At 44.9% G+C, this 19,835-nt stretch overlaps 2 protein-coding genes across 2 annotated transcripts in view; one reads left to right on the top strand and one right to left on the bottom strand.

Annotated features, from left to right (window-relative positions):
* TCEA2 (transcription elongation factor A2) overlaps nucleotides 1–19,835 on the bottom strand; it is a 135,929-nt gene that overhangs the window by 66,166 nt on the left and 49,928 nt on the right. The window lies entirely within an intron of this gene.
* Nucleotides 2,647–10,589, top strand: SOX18 (SRY-box transcription factor 18). The gene is made up of 2 exons (XM_040329714.1): nucleotides 2,647–3,169; nucleotides 9,306–10,589. Exons 1-2 carry the CDS (start codon nucleotides 2,863–2,865, stop codon nucleotides 10,091–10,093), a joined length of 1,095 nt encoding a protein of 364 aa, XP_040185648.1. The 5' UTR covers nucleotides 2,647–2,862; the 3' UTR covers nucleotides 10,094–10,589.

The raw sequence follows: 19,835 nt of genomic DNA, 5'->3' as shown, positions 1-19,835 counted from the left end.
ATTTGCGCGAAACGCCTCTACCTCTTTGTCCCCTGCTCCATCTGTCAACCACTTGTCATATGAAGCTTCAATAAAAGGTTTTTTGGAAGTGCAGCCGTCCGAAATTATTTCTTCACGTTATACAGCATGCAAGCTGAGCTAGCACCTGACTAATGCGTGTGTGGGGATCAACCAGAGACTCGCTCACCTGGAGCAACTTTTCTTGTTTCATTGGAAGTGCAGTCGCTGTACATCTGAGAGGTAGATCTGAAATGAGTGGAAGCTCTGCTGATTTTATCATCCAATCATGTGTAAGCTAAAATGCTGTTTTTTATTTTCCTTGCATGTCCCCTCTCGGATCTATAGCGACTGCACTTCCAAGTGCACTTTCAGGGCAATTTCAAGTGCACTTGTAGTGCAAAGTGAATTTTCCTCACGTAAATCACCCCCATAGTGTAGCTTTACCTCATTTACTATGCTTGCAAAGTGCACAGTCTATGGGGGTGATTTACTAAAGTTGCACTCTGCAAGAGCAGTTGCTCCAGAGCTTAGTAAATGAGCAGAAGCTCTGCAGACTCCCATTAACCAATCATATGCCAGTAAAAAAGTTTATTTTTATTTTTAATATATATACCGTATATACTCGAGCCAAGTTTTTTAGCACATTTTTTTTGTGTTAAAATCCCCCCCTCGGCTTCACCTTGTTGCGCCTAATCTCCCGGACTTTGGGCGCCCGGTACCGGCCGGCCGTAGCTCCCCTGGACCCCAAACTGGCACATATATAGCCACACTCTTCCTCTACATGTGTGCAAAGTTTGCTGTCTGGAGTACCTATGGCCGGGGAGCACCGATCTTTCAAACTGGGCACCCCTTTCATACACTCCCATGTTAAACGGTAATTTCCCTGGTGACCCGTTAGTGGCCGGCCGTCGGTTCCCTGGACTTGGCACACATATAGCCCCACTCTTCCTCTACAAGTGTGCAAAGTTTGTTGTCCAGGGGATCTACGGCCAGGGAGCACCGATTTTTCAAAGTCGGGCACCCCTTCCATGTTAAACGTAAGTCTAGTCATGGGCACAGTGAGGCATGGGCACAGTGAGGCATGGACACAGTGAGGCTTGGACACAGTGAGGCATGGGCACAGTGAGGCATGGGCACATGGACACAGTGAGGCATGGACACAGTGAGGCATGGGCACAGTGAGGCATGGGCACAGTGAGGCATGGGAACAGTGAGGCATGGACACAGTGAGGCATGGGCACAGTGAGTCATGGGCACAGTGAGGCATGGGCACATGGACACAGTGAGGCATGGGCACAGTGAGGCATGGATACAGTGAGGCATGGACACAGTGAGGCATGGACACAATGAGGCACGGACACAGTGAGGCATGAGCACAGTGAGGCATGGGCACATGGACACAGTGAGGCATGGACACAGTGAGGCATGGACACAGGGAGGCATGAATACAGTGAGGCATGGGGGGTTATTTACGAAAGGCAAATCCACTTTGCACTACAAGTGGAAACTACAAGTGCACTTGGAAGTGCAGTCGCTGTAGATCTGAGTGGGACATGCAAGGAAAATAAAAAACAGCATTTTAGCTTGCACATGATTGGATGATAAAATCAGCAGAGCTTCCCCTCATTTCAGATCTACCCCTCAGATTTACAGCGACTGCACTTCCAAGTGCACTTTCAGTACAATTTCAAGTGCACTTTGCACTTGTAGTTTGCACTTGTAGTGCAAAGTGGATTTGCCTGGCGTAAATAACCCCCATGGACACAGTGAGGCATGGGCACAGTGAGGCATGGACACAGTGAGGCATGGGCACATGGACACAGTGAGGCATGGGCACAGTGAGGCATGGGCACATGGACATAGTGAGGCAAAGTGAGGCATGCATATGGACACCCTAGGCTTATACTCAAGTCAATACGTTTTCCCATTTTTTTGTGGTAAAATTAGGTGCCTCGGCTTATATTCGGGTCGACTTATACACGAGTACATACGGTATTTATATATATATATATATATATATATATATATTATTCCTTGAACATGATTGGGCATTCTGTGCAAAGTGAAGCTTTACCTCATTTACTAAGCTCTGGAGCAATTGCACTTTGCAAAGTGCACAGTCTATTTTTCCTTTAGTAAATCAATCCGAATGGCTTTTATTGAGGGGAGTTGGCAATAAAGATGCCCAAAGCCCCCCCCCCAAAAAAAACGTCAGTTTAGGAGCAGCGGCAGCAGCGTGCATGAACCTTGTTGAGTCGGGGGGGGGGGGAACATTTTTTTTTTTTTTGGCACAAAGAAAATAAATTCTTTTGGTTAGCTAAGTGCCACGAAGAAAAGGCACGAAAAAGCCCCACCAGTTGAACACGCCTGCTTCAAGGGGTTCTTTATCACTTTGCACTTTTATCCATTGGTGTGCTGGCCGCCTGAAAATTACCACTTTCTTTTTTAGTATCACAGTATACTTTAGTAGCGCAATATATTTGCTATATATACAATGCTTTAAGGGGTTAACTACTTAATGACAGCATCCAAAAAGCGACCCAGCTCTCTAGTGTATTTCACCGGCACGGCCTCCTCTACCCCCTCCAGGGTTTGCCTCCTCCCACCCTGCAGCTGATTGGTGACAAGTTTCTATATTTGGTCCCTATTATTCCGAGCAAACCCAAACAGCTGGATTCTGAATGACAGAAGAGACGGGCGACGCCAGAGGCAGGGGAAAGATTGAGCAGATCATAGATAGATAGATCGATCGATCGATTGGCAGCTACTCTTTCCAGAAGGAGTACACGGACACGCCGCCCCCCCCTTGGATTTACACATTCCGTGTGCCCACTTTTGCCCACAAGAGGTGCCCCAGCTGGAATGCATAGACCTGAGCCAAGTTACTGCACAGAGGAGACTACTCTGGGCCAACGAGGTGCCGGTTCATGGGTACCCCCTCCGCCCGCAGCCCCTGAACCCGGTCACGCCCCCAGCTCCCCGCCAGTTCCGGACAGCCCAGCGCCGAGCCCCTCGCCCGGCTATGGATACAGCCACTCGGAGGACAAGCCGGGCGAACCCCGAATCCGGCGCCCCATGAACGCCTTCATGGTCTGGGCCAAAGACGAGCGAAAGAGACTGGCGCAGCAGAACCCAGACCTGCACAATGCCGTACTGAGCAAGATGCTAGGTGAGATGGCTGGCCGTCCGATGGCGCAAAGGTTTTAAACGCCTTCGGACGGTCGCAAAAAAAAAAATCCACGGGTTTGGGTTGTAAAAAAAAATGTTGCGTTTCGTAATTTGGGTCTTAGCTGAGTGGAGGATGCTTAACTTAATCAATTATAATTCAGTGGAAAAAAATAAAAAATGAAAAAGGGATTGGAAGAAATTGTGTGTGATTGTCCTTATCGTGTTGGATGGGAAGCGAGGTCCCCGCTTTGTAGAGCGCGCTGTGAAATTGTAGATTCGCGCTGCTATTGCTGACTAATCAGCAGTGGAAATCGGTGGTTTTGGCTCCTCTTAAAACCTCGGAAACGCAAACTTAAGATCCAAAGAGCAGCTGCAAAGCGTGACATTAGAACAATGATTCTGACCCCGGCAGACTAAAAATAAAACCTTCCTTTTGTTTAAAGGAATCATCCATCATATGATTAGGGGGTTTGGTGGGTGCCGAGGACCTAAAACACCCCCCCGGGACTCTGTCAGTGAGAATTCCCAGGGCTTCTTACTGCTCTTCTTATTATGGGGGGCCCCCGCCATCCCTGATGGGTTTTAACATTTATTAATGGGGGGCTCCCACCATCCTTGATGGGTTTTTACATTTTATTAATGGGGGGCTCTCACCATCTCTGATGGGTTTTAACATTTATTAATGGGGGGCTCCCACCATCCTTGATAGATTTTAACATTTATTAATGGGGGGCTCCCACCATCTCTGATGGGTTTAACATTTATTAATGGGGGGCTCCCACCATCCTTGATAGATTTTAACATTTATTAATGGGGGGCTCCCACCATCTCTGATGGGTTTATCATTTATTAATGGGGGGCTCCCACCATACCTAAAGGGGTTTAACATTTATTAATGGGGGGCTCCCACCATCCCTGATGGGTTTAACATTTATTAATGGGGGGCTCCCACCATCCCTGATAGATTTTAACATTTATTAATGGGGGGCTCCCACCATCTCTGATGGGTTTAACATTTATTAATGGGGGGCTCCCACCATCCCTGATGGGTTTATCATTTATTAATGGGGGGCTCCCACCATACCTAAAGGGGTTTAACATTTATTAATGGGGGGCTCCCACCATCCCTGATGGGTTTAACATTTATTAATGGGGGGCTCCCACCATCCCTGATGGGTTTATCATTTATTAATGGGGGGCTCCCACCATACCTAATAGATTGTAACATTTATTATTGGGGGGCTCCCGCCATCCCTGATGGGTTTTAACATTTATTAATGGGGGGCTCCCACCATCCCTGATAGGTTTTAACATTTATTAATGGGGGGCTCCCGCCATCCCTGATAGATTTTAACATTTATTAATGGGGGGCTCCCGCCATCCCTAATAGATTTTAACATTTATTATTGGGGGGCTGCCACCATTTCTAATAGATTTTAACATTTATTAATGGGGGGCTCCCGCCATCCCTAATAGATTTTAACATTTATTATTGGGGGGCTGCCACCATTTCTAATAGATTTTAACATTTATTAATGGGGGGCTCCCGCCATCCCTAATAGATTTTAACATTTATTAATGGGGGGCTCCCACCATTTCTAATAGATTTTAACATTTATTAATGGGGGGCTCCCACCATCCAGCAGAACCCTCCGATTCCTCCTGTAATGATTTGTATTATAATGTCTGCTCTTGTGTTGTAAAGCGCTGCACAAACTGTTGGTGCTATATAAATCCTGTATAGTAAGAATAATAATCCCTGATGGATTTGAACATTTATTTATTGGGGGGGGGGGGGGGGTCCCACCATCCCTGATGGATTTTAATATTTATTTATGGGGTACTCCTACTATCCCTGATTCATTTTTAAATGTATTTATGGGGGACTCCCACCATCGGGCAGGGCCCTGAATCCTTCTGTATTGAATTGTATTGTAACTGTACTCACTGTCTGCCCTTGTGTTGTAAAGCGCTGCGCAAACTGTTGGCGCTATATAAATCCTGTATAATAATAATCCCTGATGGATTTTAACATTTATTTATGGGGGACGCCCACCATCCCTGATGGATTTACATTTTTTCAGGGGGACTCCCACCATCCCTGGTGGATTTTACATGTTATGGGGGACTCCCACCCTTCCTAATTAATTAAAAAATGTATTTATGGGGGTCTCCCACCATCAATGGATTTTAACGTTTATTTATAGGGGATTTTAACATTTATTTATGGGGGACTCCCACCATCCCTAATGGATTTTACATATTATGGGGGACTCCCACCCTTCCTAATTAATTAAAAAATGTATTTATGGGGGTCTCCCACTATATTTAATGGATTTTACATATTATGGGGGACTCCCACCCTTTCTAATTAATTTAAAAATGTATTTATAGGGGTCTCCCACCATCAATGGATTTTAACGTTTATTTATGGGGGATTTTAACATTTATTTATGAGGGACTCCCACCATCCAGCAGGGCCCTCTGATTCCTCCTGTATTGAATTGTATTGTAACTGTAATGTCTGCCCTCGTGTTGTAAAGCGCTGCGCTATATAAATCCTGTATAATAATAATAATCCCTGATAGATTTTAACATTTATTTTATGGGGGACTCCCGCCATCTCTGATGAATTTTAAAATGTATTTATTAGGGTCTCCCACCATCAATGGATTTTAAAATTGATTTATGGGGGACTTCCACCATCAATCAGGGCCCTCTGATTCCTCCTGTATTGAATTGTACTGTAAATGTACTGTCTGCCCTCATGTTGTAAAGCGCTGCGCAAACTGTTGGCGCTATATAAATCCTGTATTATAATATTAATAATCCCTGATAGATTTTAACATTTATTTATGAGGGACTCCCACCATCCCTGATAGATTTAAAATGTTATGGGGGACTCCCACCCTCCCTGATGAATTTTTAAAAATGTATTTATGGGGGTCTCCCACCATCAGTGGATTTTAAAATCCACCATCGAGCAGAGCCCTCTGAATCCTCCTGTATTGAATTGTATTGTCCTGTCTGCCCACGTGTTGTAAAGTGCTGCACAAACTGTTGGCGCTATATAAATCTTTTATAATAATAATAATAGTAATAATAATCATCCCTGATGGATTTTACCATTTATTCATGGGGGGGGGGGGGGGGCTCCAACCATCCCTGATGGATTTGGCCATTTATTTATGGTGGGCTCCCACCATTCCTGATGGATTTGGCCATTTATTTATGGTGGGCTCCCACCATCCCTGATGGATTTGGCCATTTATTTATGGGGGGCTCCCACCATCCCTGATGGATTTGGCCATTTATTTATGGTGGGCTCCCACCATTCCTGATGGATTTTACTGTTTATTTATGGGGGGGGCTCCCACCATCCCTGATGGATTTGGCCATTTATTTATGGTGGGCTCCCACCATCCCTGATGGATTTGGCCATTTATTTATGGTGGGCTCCCACCATTCCTGATGGATTTTACTGTTAATTTATGGGGGGGGGGCTCCCATCACCCTTGATGGATGTTAACATTTATTTATGGGGGGGGCTCCCACCATTCCTGATGGATTTTACCATTTATTTATGGGGGGCTCCCACCATCCCTGATGGATTTTACTGTTTATTTATGGGGGGGGGGGGGCTCCCATCACCCTTGATGGATGTTAACATTTATTTATGGGGGGGGCTCCCACCATCCCTGATGGATTTTACCATTTATTTATGGTGGGGGGGGGGGGGGGGCCCTGATGGATGTTAACATTTGATTGATATTGTATAGAAAGCAGATGGAATAGCTAGAACTGCAAAGGTGGACAGGAACAGAACCGGGAACTAGAAGGGAGAGATATTTAAAATATATAGCAAGTCAATGGATGATGCAGCCACCCGGATTCCACCTAGAAATAAAATAAATAAGATTTAGGCAGACCCACGCTTTAATTTGTGAACCTCTACATGTGTAGGTTCTGTTTTCCTTTGGGACAGGTACATTTTAATGATGCTTTCTGTTTGCAGAATTTCCTAGATAAAATCATGTTGAAGTCTATGGGGTGGATTTACTAAAGGCAAATAGGCTGTGCACTGTGCAAAGTGCAGCTGCCCTCCAGAGCTTAGTAATTGAGCAGAAGCTCCGCTGACGTCCATCATCCAATGTTGCTCCAATCCTGTTTTTCGTATTTTTCCTTGCACGTAATTATTATTATTTTTTTTTTTAAAGTAACGCTCTACCTCATTTACTAAGCTCTGGCGCACATGCGCTTTGCAAAGTACACAGTCTATTTTTCTTTAGTAAGTCAACCCCAAAGTGTTTGCAACATGATCTGTCACGCTAAGCAGCAGGGTACATTGAAATTTAATTTTAATTTTTTTAAATCTTTTTTTTTTTTTCTTCTTCTTTTTTTTTGAACATTGAAATTTTAATTGACATATTGTTAATGAATTCTTTATTTAATTTTTCCAAAAATACAGAAACGCAAAAAACAGGGTAGATCAAAAATAATCAACAAGTCAATGTCATTGGCTTGTACGTATGATTTTGAGATAATTGCAAACCCCAAAAAATGTGATATTTCATTAAAGCGATTCTGACACTAGACTTTTACCAAATTAGATTTACATTTTAATTTTTTATTTTTGCTAATTGCCAATGTACTAATGATCTTTTTGAAAAGCTCATTTCCTTTGGGAGGATAAATAAACGTTCATGTACAATGGGCATGTGCGTGTATTGGTCACACTTATTGGTCACACTCAGGGCTTTTTTTCTTAAACAAATAGGTGCTGGAAATCAACCACGACCCTCCAAAACCCCCCTCCCCCTACACACACCATCCAAATCACATCAAATTGTGGGTGTGGCCAGTCAAATTTCACGAACAGTAGAAGGGTCTTAAAGGGGCATTAAATACCAAGATTGCATTACATACATAGTACAGAGTTCAGGGGGGGGGGGGGGGGGTTACACACAGACTGCAGAGCTCAGGGGGGTTTACATACAAAGTACAGAGCTCAGGGGGTTACACACAGAGTGCAGAGTTCAGGGGGGTTTACATACAAAGTACAGAGCTCAGGGGGTTACACACAGAGTGCAGAGTTCAGGGGGGTAAATACAGAGTGCAGAGTTCAGGGGGGTTACACACAGAGTGCAGAGTTCAGGGGGGTTACATACAGAGTGCAGGGGGGTTACACACAAAGTGCAGAGTTCAGGGGGGTTACATACAGAGTGCAGGGGGGTTACACACAAAGTGCAGAGTTCAGGGGGGTTACACACAGAGTGCAGCGTTCAGGGGGGTTACACACAGAGTGCAGGGGGGTTACACACAAAGTGCAGAGTTCAGGGGGGTTACACACAGAGTGCAGAGTTCAGGGGGGTTACACACAGAGTGCAGCGTTCAGGGGGATTACCTACAGAGTGCAGAGTTCAGGGGGGTTAAATACAGAGTGCAGAGTTCAGGGGGATTACCTACAGAGTGCAGAGTTCAGGGGGGTTAAATACAGAGTGCAGAGTTCAGGGGGGTTACACACAGAGTGCAGAGTTCAGGGGGGGTTACATACAGAGTGCAGAGTTCAGGGGGGTTACATACAGAGTGCAGAGTTCAGGGGGGGTTACACACAGAGTGCAGAGTTCAGGGGGGTTAAATACAGAGTGCAGAGTTCAGGGGGGGTTACATACAGAGTGCAGAGTTCAGGGGGGTTACATACAGAGTGCAGAGTTCAGGGGGGTTACACACAGAGTGCAGAGTTCAGGGGGGTTACAAACAGAGTGCAGAGTTCAGGGGGTTACACACATAGTGCAGAGTTCAGGGGGGGTTACACACATAGTGCAGAGTTCAGGGGGGTTACCTACAGAGTGCAGAGTTCAGGGGGTTACATACAGAGTGCAGAGTTCAGGGGGGGTTACATACAGAGTGCAGAGCTGTCACTTGTAAACACAAAAACCGGACTTCTGTGTTTACAAGTGATTGTGGTGAGCAGTCCCCCCCTCCCCAGGGTCTGAGCCAGAGGTGGTGGAACTGAGTTCCACCAAGTTCCCCCTAAAAATAAGCCCTGGTCACACCCATGACATCATATATATGTATTTTGACACTTTTTTTTATTTTTCGAGGCTGTATGTGACGATGTGTTGTTTCTCCAATAGGTCAGTCCTGGAAGAACCTGAGCGTTGGGGAGAAGCGCCCCTTTGTGGAGGAAGCGGAGCGGCTGCGTGTCCAGCACCTCCAGGACCACCCCAACTACAAGTACCGCCCACGAAGGAAGAAGCAGGCCAAGAAGATGAAGAGAGCAGACTGCAGCTCTATTCTGAGAAGTGAGGGCTACTCCGGGGGTCACCGACAGACCAGTCTCACCCATTTTCGAGAACTGCAGCCGCTGGCGTCTGGTGAACTGGAAACGTATGGGCTTCCCACCCCGGAGATGTCTCCTTTGGATGTCCTGGAGCAGAGGGAACCCGTGTTCTTTCCCCCTCACATGCAGGAAGATGGTGAGCCCGTGTCCTTTCGATCGTACCAGCCTGGTATCGACTTCAGACAAGAGAAGGCGCTCAGGGAGCTCTCAATACCGTACTCTCCCTCACCCACCCAGATGGGCAACATTCTTAGGACTCCACCGTCCTCTGCTTTCTTCTACACCACCCAGGGTGGGCCTCCAGGCTGCGCCACCCTCGGTCAACTTTCCCCGCCGCCCGAAGCTCATCAGTTGGACCCCGTGGAGCACCTGAACCCGTCCGAGCTGTGGGGGGATGTTGACCGCAACGAGTTTGACCAGTATTTGAATATGAGCAGGACTCAAGTGGCCATCCCAGGGTACCACTTGTCGATGTCCAAGCTGGCGTCCGCTAGGACTATGGCCTGCGAGGAAAGCAGTCTGATATCTGCTCTCTCCGATGCCAGTTCCGCCATGTACTATAGCCCCTGTATCACTGGCTGAAGCGAGCCTGCCGTGTGCCCGAGCGGCTGGTGCCCATGGTGGCAGATGGGTGTTAGTGCCGGGCACATACAGCTCCAAACTCAGTGTACTGCTGAGTGCCAGGTGCAGATTATCCCTGTAATACAGGGTTGTGTGGAGGTCTGAGGAGGTCACGGCAGGCATACAGACTTACAAACACATAGCATTGCAGCACACTAAAGGAAGACTCCCTCTTCGGGGGACTTGGACATACCCTTCTCTAAGCTTTTACTAAATACAGTGGAGCCTTGGCAGAGGCGGCTCTTTAATTAGGCAAATTAGGCGGTCGCCTAAGGACTCACACTCACACCCAATGCATTACCCCAGTTTTGAGGGACAGGGGACCTTGACGTTGCTGTGCTCAGGAAGCAATAAGAGCCCTGATTTAGGAGTGGGGCCTCCAACATCCCTAACAACCAGTAAATATTGGTGACTCCACCCCTTGTGATGTCAATGACCCAGTCAATGACGTCACAAGGGGGCGGGTTCAGCAGATGACATTGCCAGGTGGCCCCACCCCGTAGTTATTAAAGAGCAGGATCTGGGGGCCTCCAGATTCCAATAAGCCCCCTGCCCGCAGTCCCCCACAACCTCCGGCCAGGGTTGTGGGGAAGAGGCTCTTGTCCTTGAATTATTTATCCCCCATCATCGGTGTGAGTGGGGCCCCATGTCAAGTTTTGCCTAAGGCCTCACAAAGCCTAGAGCCGCCTCTGAACCTTGGATTACAAGCATAATCCGTTCCAGGAGAATGCTTGTATTTCAAAGCACTTGCATATCAAAGCGAGTTTCCCCATAGAAGTCAATGGAAACTAAGATAATTCGTTCCGCATTGACTTCTATGGTATGCAATACCACATGTGGCCAGAGGTGGGGGGAGCCGGAGAGCATCGAAAATACTCGGGGTCAACTCGGCTGATCTTGGAAACCCTTGGAAAGGCTCGGAAACACTCAGGAACGGAGTATTCCCAAGTGTTTCTGAGTTATTCTGAGTATTTCCAAACAGCTCTGAACCGTTCCGAGTGTCACCGGCGCCCCCGCACCTCTGGCCAAATGTGGTACTGCACACCCCATTAGCTTGAATTCTGCTCGTTTTGCGACACAACACTCGCAAACCGAGTCAGAATTAAAAAAGAAAAAGTTGCTCGTCTTTCAAAACGCTTGTTAACCACGTTACTCGTAAAACCGAGGTTCCAACTGTAAATCACTTTGTTTTGTCTGCTTCCTTCTGTGCTTTTTAGACACGTCATTCTATCACCTGGGAGATCAACTGCTCCCCTGGGCTTTCTATGCAGCTGAATTTAGGATGTGGCCCTACTTTGGCTCAAACTTCCTGTAAAACGCAAAATGATGGTGTAAAGACCTAAAAAGCACAAGAGGAATATAGAAAGAAATATGAATCTAGCAAAAGCCAAAAGAAGCGTTTGCACAAGTCCTTTGAATTATGTTTTTAATGTTTTTTTTTTGGGGGATGCAACTTGCAGTAGTCTGAAGCTTCTCAAACAGTGATCAGGTTCCTATTATTTAAAGTGGCATGGGTACAGGGGGATACGTAGGCTGGGACTGCTACCCTCTCCTTCTAAAAATGCTAGTTGCCTGGATTTCACGCTGGCAGCTTTAGTTCTATTTGCAGCCAAGTATGCAAATCAAGAGTTCCAACCTATGAATTAGATCACTGGGCGCTCATTCAGGGTCAGTGGCTCAAAGTTTTGAAGCCCCGGGACAACCAGATAACTAGCATTTATAAATGGAGGTCAGAAATGGTAGCCTACATGTCTATCTTAGTACAGGTGTACTTTAAGAATACAGTGGAACCTTGGATTACGAGCCAGGACAATGCTTGTAATCCAAAGCACTCGCATATCAAAGCGAGTTTCCCCATAGAAGTCAATGGAAACAAAGATAATTTCTTCCGCATTGACTTCTATTGCATGTGCAATACCGCATTTGGCCAGAGGTGGGGGGTGTCGCCGGAGAGCCTCGGAAAGGCTTGAAAACACTTGGAAGTATTTCCGGACGGCTCCGAACCGTTCCGAGTGTCGCCTGCACACCCCATTGGCTTGAATCCTGCTCATTTTGCAAGACAACGGGCTAGATTCAGAGAGAGATACGACGGTGTATCTCCTGATACGCCGTCGTATCTCTGAGTTAGGCCGGTCGTATCTATGCGCCTGATTCATAGAATCAGTTACGCATAGATATGCCTAAGATCCGACAGGTGTAAATGTGTTACACCGTCGGATCTTAACTGCAGTTCAAAAATGGCCGCGGGGGGCGTTCTCGCTGATTTACGCTGAGAAATATGTAAATCAGCAAGATACGCCAATTCACGAACGTACGCGGGCCCGACGCAGTGTTGTTACGACGTTTACGTAGCGGTTTCCCCGCGTATACTTACCCCTGCTTCAATGAGGCGCAGCCAATGTTAAGTATAGCCGTCGTTCCCGCGTCAATTTTTTTTTTTTTACGTCGTTTGCGTACGCCGATTCTCAAACCCGATCGTCGCTAGTTACGCTCACGCCGAAATTTCCCGGCGTGCATTGCTCCCACTGACGTCACTAGGACGTCAGTGGGAGCAATGCACGCCGGGAAATTTTCGCGGACGGCGCATGCTCATTTAAATCAGCGCGGGAACGCGCCTGATTTAAATAGTACACTCCCCCTAGCCGCGGAATTTGAATTCCGCCGGGGGATTTACGATCCGCCGCCGCAAGTTTTGAGGTAAGTGTGTTGTGAATTACCCACTTGCCTCTCAAACTTGCGCCAGCGGATCTTAAATCACATAGATCACGCGGATCTAAAGATCCGTTGATCTATGTGAATTTAGCCCAACGTTCGCAAACCGAGTCAGGATTTTCTTTTTTTTTTAAATTGCTCATCTTTTAAAATGCTCGTTAACCGCGTTACTCGTTGACCGAGGTTCCACTGTATTTCACAAGCCTAATTTTTCTTGACAATATAAACATCCAGAAGGAAAGTGATAAGCTGGGTAGTTAACCGAAAGTAGCCCAGGATCAATATAAAGGCTTCTGGAGGCCTACAACCCCTTCCAATCACAAATGGGTTCGAAAGGGTTCAATACACGTTTCTGATCCATTGAAGTCTATGGAGCCAAAAACAAAAACAAAAAAAAAGTCTCTGGCCTTTTCTATATAATGCACAGATGTGAACGTGACCCATAGGCAGGGCTGCTGATAGAAATTGGCTGGCTGCAGGGAGAGACCAGCTTTCAGCTGCTGGAGGAAGAGAGACACAATTGTCGTCCATCACTAATCCCCCTCCCTGTGTGGGCCCCCCCTGTGTGCTCAGGCCCCCTACAAGAGGACCGGTGGTCCCACCCCCTATCAGCGGCCCTGCCCATAGGTCAACATGCAAAACTAAAAACACACTAAAAAAATTGCATAGGTATGAACCAGGCCTTAGAGACACCATTTTCATTCATAGGATCTGCCACCTAGCATAACACCTGTGAAAGAAGCCTCAGATGGAAGCTGCAAAACTCTGTCATGCAGCTTCTTCCATATCCTGGAACTAGCATAAAATAAAGAATTACAGCTTTAACAGACGCTTTCCCACAGAGGCATGTTGCTTTGTGAGTTTTAACAGATTGCCCTTAAAAATGTGTGACAAGAAGGAAATGCTGCCCCCTACAGCTGACTTGTGGTAGCACTAGTCTTAGCTTGCATTCTGATAATAATACAGCCACATGTAGCTTACTCAGTTCCTAAAAGCCGTGTCAGGCTCTGGTTTTTCCACCAGGGCCATGATGGAAAGTGACCCGAGGACTATTCTCTGATCCAACAGCCTACGTCCCAAGAACGGCAGGTCCTCTTAACCCCCTGTCCGCTGGGATTCTGGGTAACCTATTGCACTGGCCTCTCCTGGTTCCTGAGAGGTTAAATCAGTATTTTATTCATTGTGTTTAACATGACTGTTTTTTTTTTTTATGTGTATACCCTGTAAACACTGTCATTTGTGTTTTTTTATGAACATTTTTTTTATGATCAAAAAGTACCTTGGAATAAGATACCTTGAGGATCTGACTAAACGATTGTCTAATTACTGTCAACAGCTGGTCTATGGTGTGCTACAGTCAGATATGTCAGTCTGTGCCTTTATCAATGTATATGCAAATTATAATGTTACAGAGCATGGAACATAAAACAACTTATAAGTGACAAGCACATTCCCCGCTCTTATCGCGCCATAGAAATCCACCATTTCTCTTTGTATCTTTCCTGCTTGTTTATGTTTTTTTGTGTCTTTTCTCACTCAATTCTCCTGATATCTTCTCTCTCATTCCTGTCCTCTCTCTTAATTGCCTTGTTCTCTCTGTCTGTCTCTCTGTTATGTTTTTCCTTATTTTTCCATCTATTTCTCTCTCTCCTGTCCCCCTGTCCTTTCTCCATTACCTCTTCTCACTCTGATCTCTCTCTTATCTCCATTACCTCTCTCTCTGATCTCTCCTATCTCCATTACCTCTCTCTCTCATCTCTGTTCTATCTCCATTACCTCTCTCTCTGATCTCTCCTATCTCCATTACCTCTCTCTCTCATCTCTCTCATATCTCCATTACCTCTCTCTCTGATCTCTCCTATCTCCATTACCTCTCTCTCTCATCTCTCTTCTATCTCCATTACCTCTCTCTCTCATCTCTCTTCTATCTCCATTACCTCTCTCTCTGATCTCTCTTCTATCTCCATTACCTCTCTCTCCTTACCCTTTGTCTCTCTTTTCGATCCCTCTCGGCCATCTCTCTCTAATCTCTCTCATTTCTCCATTACCTCTCCCTCTGATCTCTCTCCTTAACTCTCTCTCTGATCTCTCTTTTCTCCTTACCTTCTCTCTCTGATCTCTCTCCTATCTCTTCATCATATCTTTCTGATCTCTCTCCTATCTCTTCACCCTCTCTCTCTGATCTATCTCATATCTCCATTACCTCTCTCTCCAATCTCTCTCCTATCTCCATTACCTCTCTCTGATCTCTCTCCTATCTCCATTACCTCTCTCTCTGATCTCTCTCCTATCTCCATTACCTCTCTCAGATCTCTCTCCTATCTCCATTACCCCTCTCTCAGATCTCTCTCCTATCTCCATTACCCCTCTCTCTGATCTCTCTCCTATCTCCATTACCTCTCTCTCTCTCTGATCTCTCTCCTATCTCCATTACCTCTCTCTGATCTCTATCCTATCTCCATTACCCCTCTCTCTGATCTCTCTCCTATCTCCATTACCTCTCTCGGATCTCTCTCCTATCTCCATTACCCCTCTCTCTGATCTCTCTCCTATCTCCATTACCCCTCTCTCTGATCTCTCTCCTATCTCCATTACCCCTCTCTCTGATCTCTCTTCTATCTCCATTACCTCTCTCGGATCTCTCTCATATCTCCATTACCTCTCTCTGATCTCTCTTCTATCTCCATTACCTCTCTCTCTGATCTCTCTCCAATCTCCATTACCTCTCTCTCGGATCTCTCTCCTATCTCCATTACCTCTCTCTCTCTGATCTCTCGCCTATCTCCAATAACTCTCTTTCTGATCTCTCGCCTTTCTCCATTACCTCTCTCTGTGATCTCTCTCTTATCTCCTTACCCTCCCTCTCCGATCTCTCTTCTATCTCCATTATTTCTCTCTCCTTACCCTTTTTCTCTCTTTCCGATCCCTCTCCGCCCACTCTCTCTACATTGCCTCTTTCTCCTCTGTCCTTACCCTTTCTCTCTCTCTGATCTCTCTCCTATCTCCATTACCTCTCTCTCTGATCACTTGCCTTATCCTCTCTGTCTTTGGTCTTTCTCACCTCTCTCTCTGTTCTCTCTTCTATCTCTATTACCTCTCTCCTTGATCTTCTTTATCCCAGTCCCACTCCTTTCTTTCTCTCTAATCTCTCTCACTCTATTCTCACTCTTGTCCCGTATCTCAATCTCTCAGTCTCTATCCTGCCTTTCTCTCTGATCTCTCCTTTGTCTCTCTAACCTATCTCTCTCTCTTTCTCATATCTCTCACCTATCACTAACTGTTCTCTCACTGCCATTCTTTTACTTGTCTGTCTTCTTATCCTCTCCCTCTCTGTTGGTCCATATGTCTATTTCTCTTGCTCCCTTCCTGAGCTCCTTCTCTTTCCTATCAATGTCTTTCTTTGTCTTCCCTCTCTCTTCTTTACTAGAAAGCAAATAATTCCCCCCTCTCCCCAAAACATCTTGATGCTTACACATTCTTTATTGACATTGAAGAAAAGGTTTATCTGCACCCACTTGTGTGTTTCTTTCTGGGTTCCATAATAATGCAAGATACATACATTTGTTTTGTGCAATCGGTTTTTGAAGAGTAAAGTAAAACTTTCAGAGATGAATAGGCTAGATAGGTTTAGGTTTTAAATAAGTGTATGGTGTAGATCAGCTAATGTGCAAAACTATTTTAGGAGGAAAAGGGAAGGTTGTAGTGACAGTTGGGAAAAAGGTGATTTGAAGGGGCAGTGGCAGTCGGTGGTCACTGACCACTATCAGAGGTATGCAAGGTGCAGATGAAATGTATAGCACTGGCACAGGCTCTGCATGACTGGCACACAATACAGGTGCTAGAAACTCTTCTAAATCAACCATAGAAACTGTAATATGTGTGTACAGCTACTGTCTCATCCTCATATCAAAATAAACTGTATGAAGGGGTTTAATGCACTTCTGTTGTTCTGTCTCTCTACAGCATTGGAACATCACTTCTGAGGCTGCTCATCCGCTACTCAGAAATATCAGTGGATTCTCTGACACCAATATTTCCAAAATGTCATTTCCATCTCTTTTCTTTCCCTTACTTTCTCTATGTTGTCCTTCTCTTTTTCTTTTTACAAACGGTTTCTTTCTCTCTTGCTTATCCCTTCCTGTCTCCTTTATATTTCTTTCTCTTTCGTTTTCTTTTTCTCTCTTTCTTTCTCTTTATATTTTGTCCATTTCTTTTTACAAACTGGTTCTTTCTCTCTTGCTTATCCCTTCCTGTCTTCATCTACTAATTTTCTTGCTATTTTGTTTCTCTTTGTTTATATTTTTTATCTATCTTCATCCATGTTTCTTTCTTTTTCGTTCTTTATATTCCTTTTTCTTTCTTTCTCTTATTTTTCTTTCTTTCTTATTCTTTCTCTTTATATGTTGTTTATTTATTTTTACAAATTCTGTTTCTCTCTCCTGTTTATCCCTTCCTGTATCCCTCTACTAATTTTATTTCGCTATTTTGTTGTTTCTATTTTTCAATCTACCTTCATATTTCTTTCTTTTTTTCCTTCCTTCCTTCTTTCTTTCATTCCTTTTTAATTTTTCCTTCTTTCTTTCTTTCCTTTTTTCCTTCATTTCGTCTTTCTTTCTCTTTCTTTCCTTCCTTCCTTCTTTCTTTCCTTCGATCCTTCTTTCTTTTTTTACTTCATTCCGTCCTTCTTTTTTGTTTCCTTTATTCAGTCCTTCTTTCTTTCATTCCGTCCTTCTTTCTTTCCTTCTTTTTTTCCTTCTTTCTTTCCTTCCTTCTTTCATTTTTTCCTTCATTCAGTCCTTCTTTCCTTCCTTCTTTCATTTTTTCCTTCATTCAGTCCTTCTTTCCTTCTTTCTTTCATTCCGTCCTTTTTTCTTTCTTTCTTTTTTTCCTTCATTCCGTCCTTCTTTCTTTCTTTCCTTCCTTCTTTCTTTTTTTCCTTCATTTCGTCCTTCTTTCTTACCTTCTTTCCTTCCTTCCTTCTTACTTTCTCTCTTTCTTGTTTTTCCTTCCTTCTTTCCTTATTTCTTACCTTCTTTGATTCCTACCTTCTTTTTTTCTTTCTTTCTTTCCTTCTTTTTTTTTTTTCATTTTTTTCTTTCCTTCCTTCTTTTTTCTGTCTGTCACTGTCTGCTTTGTTTTTCTCACTTTTGTCTCCCTCTGCCTGGTTACATCTGTTATTTATTTCAGGTGCTTATATAGCGCTGTCAGTTTACACAGTTCTTTACTTATATATTATAGATTCACAACATTAATCCATGCCCTCAAAGAGCTGGCAATCTATCTCACATTCACACTCATACATACACATATTAGGGCCAATTTAGACAGGAGGCGATTAAAGTGGTTGCAAATGTAAATAAAATAAAAAGGGGAAGGGGGAGTTAGAGGGGAAATGAATGCCTCAGGCCTCGTACACACGACCGTTTTCCTCGACAGAATCCATCAAGAAACTTGGTGGCAGAGCTTTTTTGCCGAGGAAAACGGTCGTGTGCATGTTTTTCATTGAGAAAACTGTCGAGGAACTCGACGAGAAAAAAAGAGAACAAGTTTCCTCTCCGGGAGTCTCAATTTCCTCATCGTGTTCCTCGTCAGGCTGGTTTTCGACGAGAAACACGTTCGTGTGTATGCTAAGAAACCCGCGCATGCTCAGAATAAAGTATGAGACGGAAGCGCACCTTCGGTAAAAGTAGCGTTTGTAATGGAGATAGCACATTTGTCACGCTGTAACAGCCTGAAAAGTGCAAATCGTCTCTTACCAAACTTTTACTTAACACGCGGTAACATGAGATTAGCAAAAGCAGCCCCAAGGGTTGTGCCAGTGGAATCGAACTTCCCCTGCCGTTGTATGTGTTGTACGCCACCGCGTTTGAGAACGAGGAGATTTGGTCTTGACCGTCTGTACGCAAAGAAAGCTTGTCAAGTGTCTTCACAAGCCTGACAAGGAACTCGTCGAGGAAAACGATTCATTTACGACGAGTTCCTCGGTCGTGTGTACGAGGCCTAAATATTTATTACTCTAATGCAAGGAATGCATTTAAGTAAGATATGCTTAGGCTTTATGACCACTTAACCCTACCAGCATGTCTTTGGAGTGTGGGAGGGAAACGGAGTACCCGGAGGAAACCCACACAGGCACAGGGAGAACATGCAAACTCCAGGTAGTGCCGTGGTTAGGGTTCATATCTGTTGCTGTTTTCCTTTATTTTTTCTCCTTCTGTCTCTCCTTGTTTCTTCCTCCCTCAATATCAACCAAGGTAGAATGAAGGTGATGCGAAGATTAACAAAAAGCGCTTGCATACAAACTATCTAGTTAAGTCGCCAGTAATGACACGCCAACTGCAGTGTCGCCTCCTGTTATAGGTGGTCCTTCTGACATCCTAGTTTTTCTTTCTACTCCCATTGCCCCCCCCCCCCTCCCACCGGCCTAATCTCACTCATCTCCAGTATTTAAGTTGCTTAAAGGGGTTGTAAAGCTACAATTTTTTTTCCTAAATAGCTTCCTTTACCTTAGTGCAGTCCTCCTTCACTTACCTCATCCTTCCATTTTGCTTTTAAATGTCCTTATTTCTTCTGAGAAATCCTCACTTCCTGTTCTTCTGTCTGTAACTCCACACAGTAATGCAAGGCTTTCTCCCTGGTGTGGAGTGTCGTGCTCGCCCCCTCCCTTGGACTACAGGAGAGTCAGGACGCTCTCTACGTTGCAGATAGAGAAAGGAGCTGTGTATTAATGGGCTTCCTGACTCTCCTGTAGTCCAAGGGAGGGGGCGAGCACGACACTCCACACCAGGGAGAAAGCCTTGCATTACTGTGTGGAGTTACAGACAGAAGAACAGGAAGTGAGGATTTCTCAGAAGAAATAAGGACATTTAAAAGCAAAATGGAAGGATGAGGTAAGTGAAGGAGGACTGCACTAAGGTAAAGGAAGCTATTTAGGAAAAAAATATTGTACCTTTACAACCCCTTTAAGTCGCCAGTAATGACACGCCAACTG

This window comes from Rana temporaria, chromosome 12, assembly GCF_905171775.1.
Source record: "Rana temporaria chromosome 12, aRanTem1.1, whole genome shotgun sequence".
NCBI lineage: Eukaryota > Metazoa > Chordata > Amphibia > Anura > Ranidae > Rana > Rana temporaria.
Note: the sequence above shows the minus strand (reverse complement) of the source record. Positions and strands in the feature narration are given on the sequence as shown.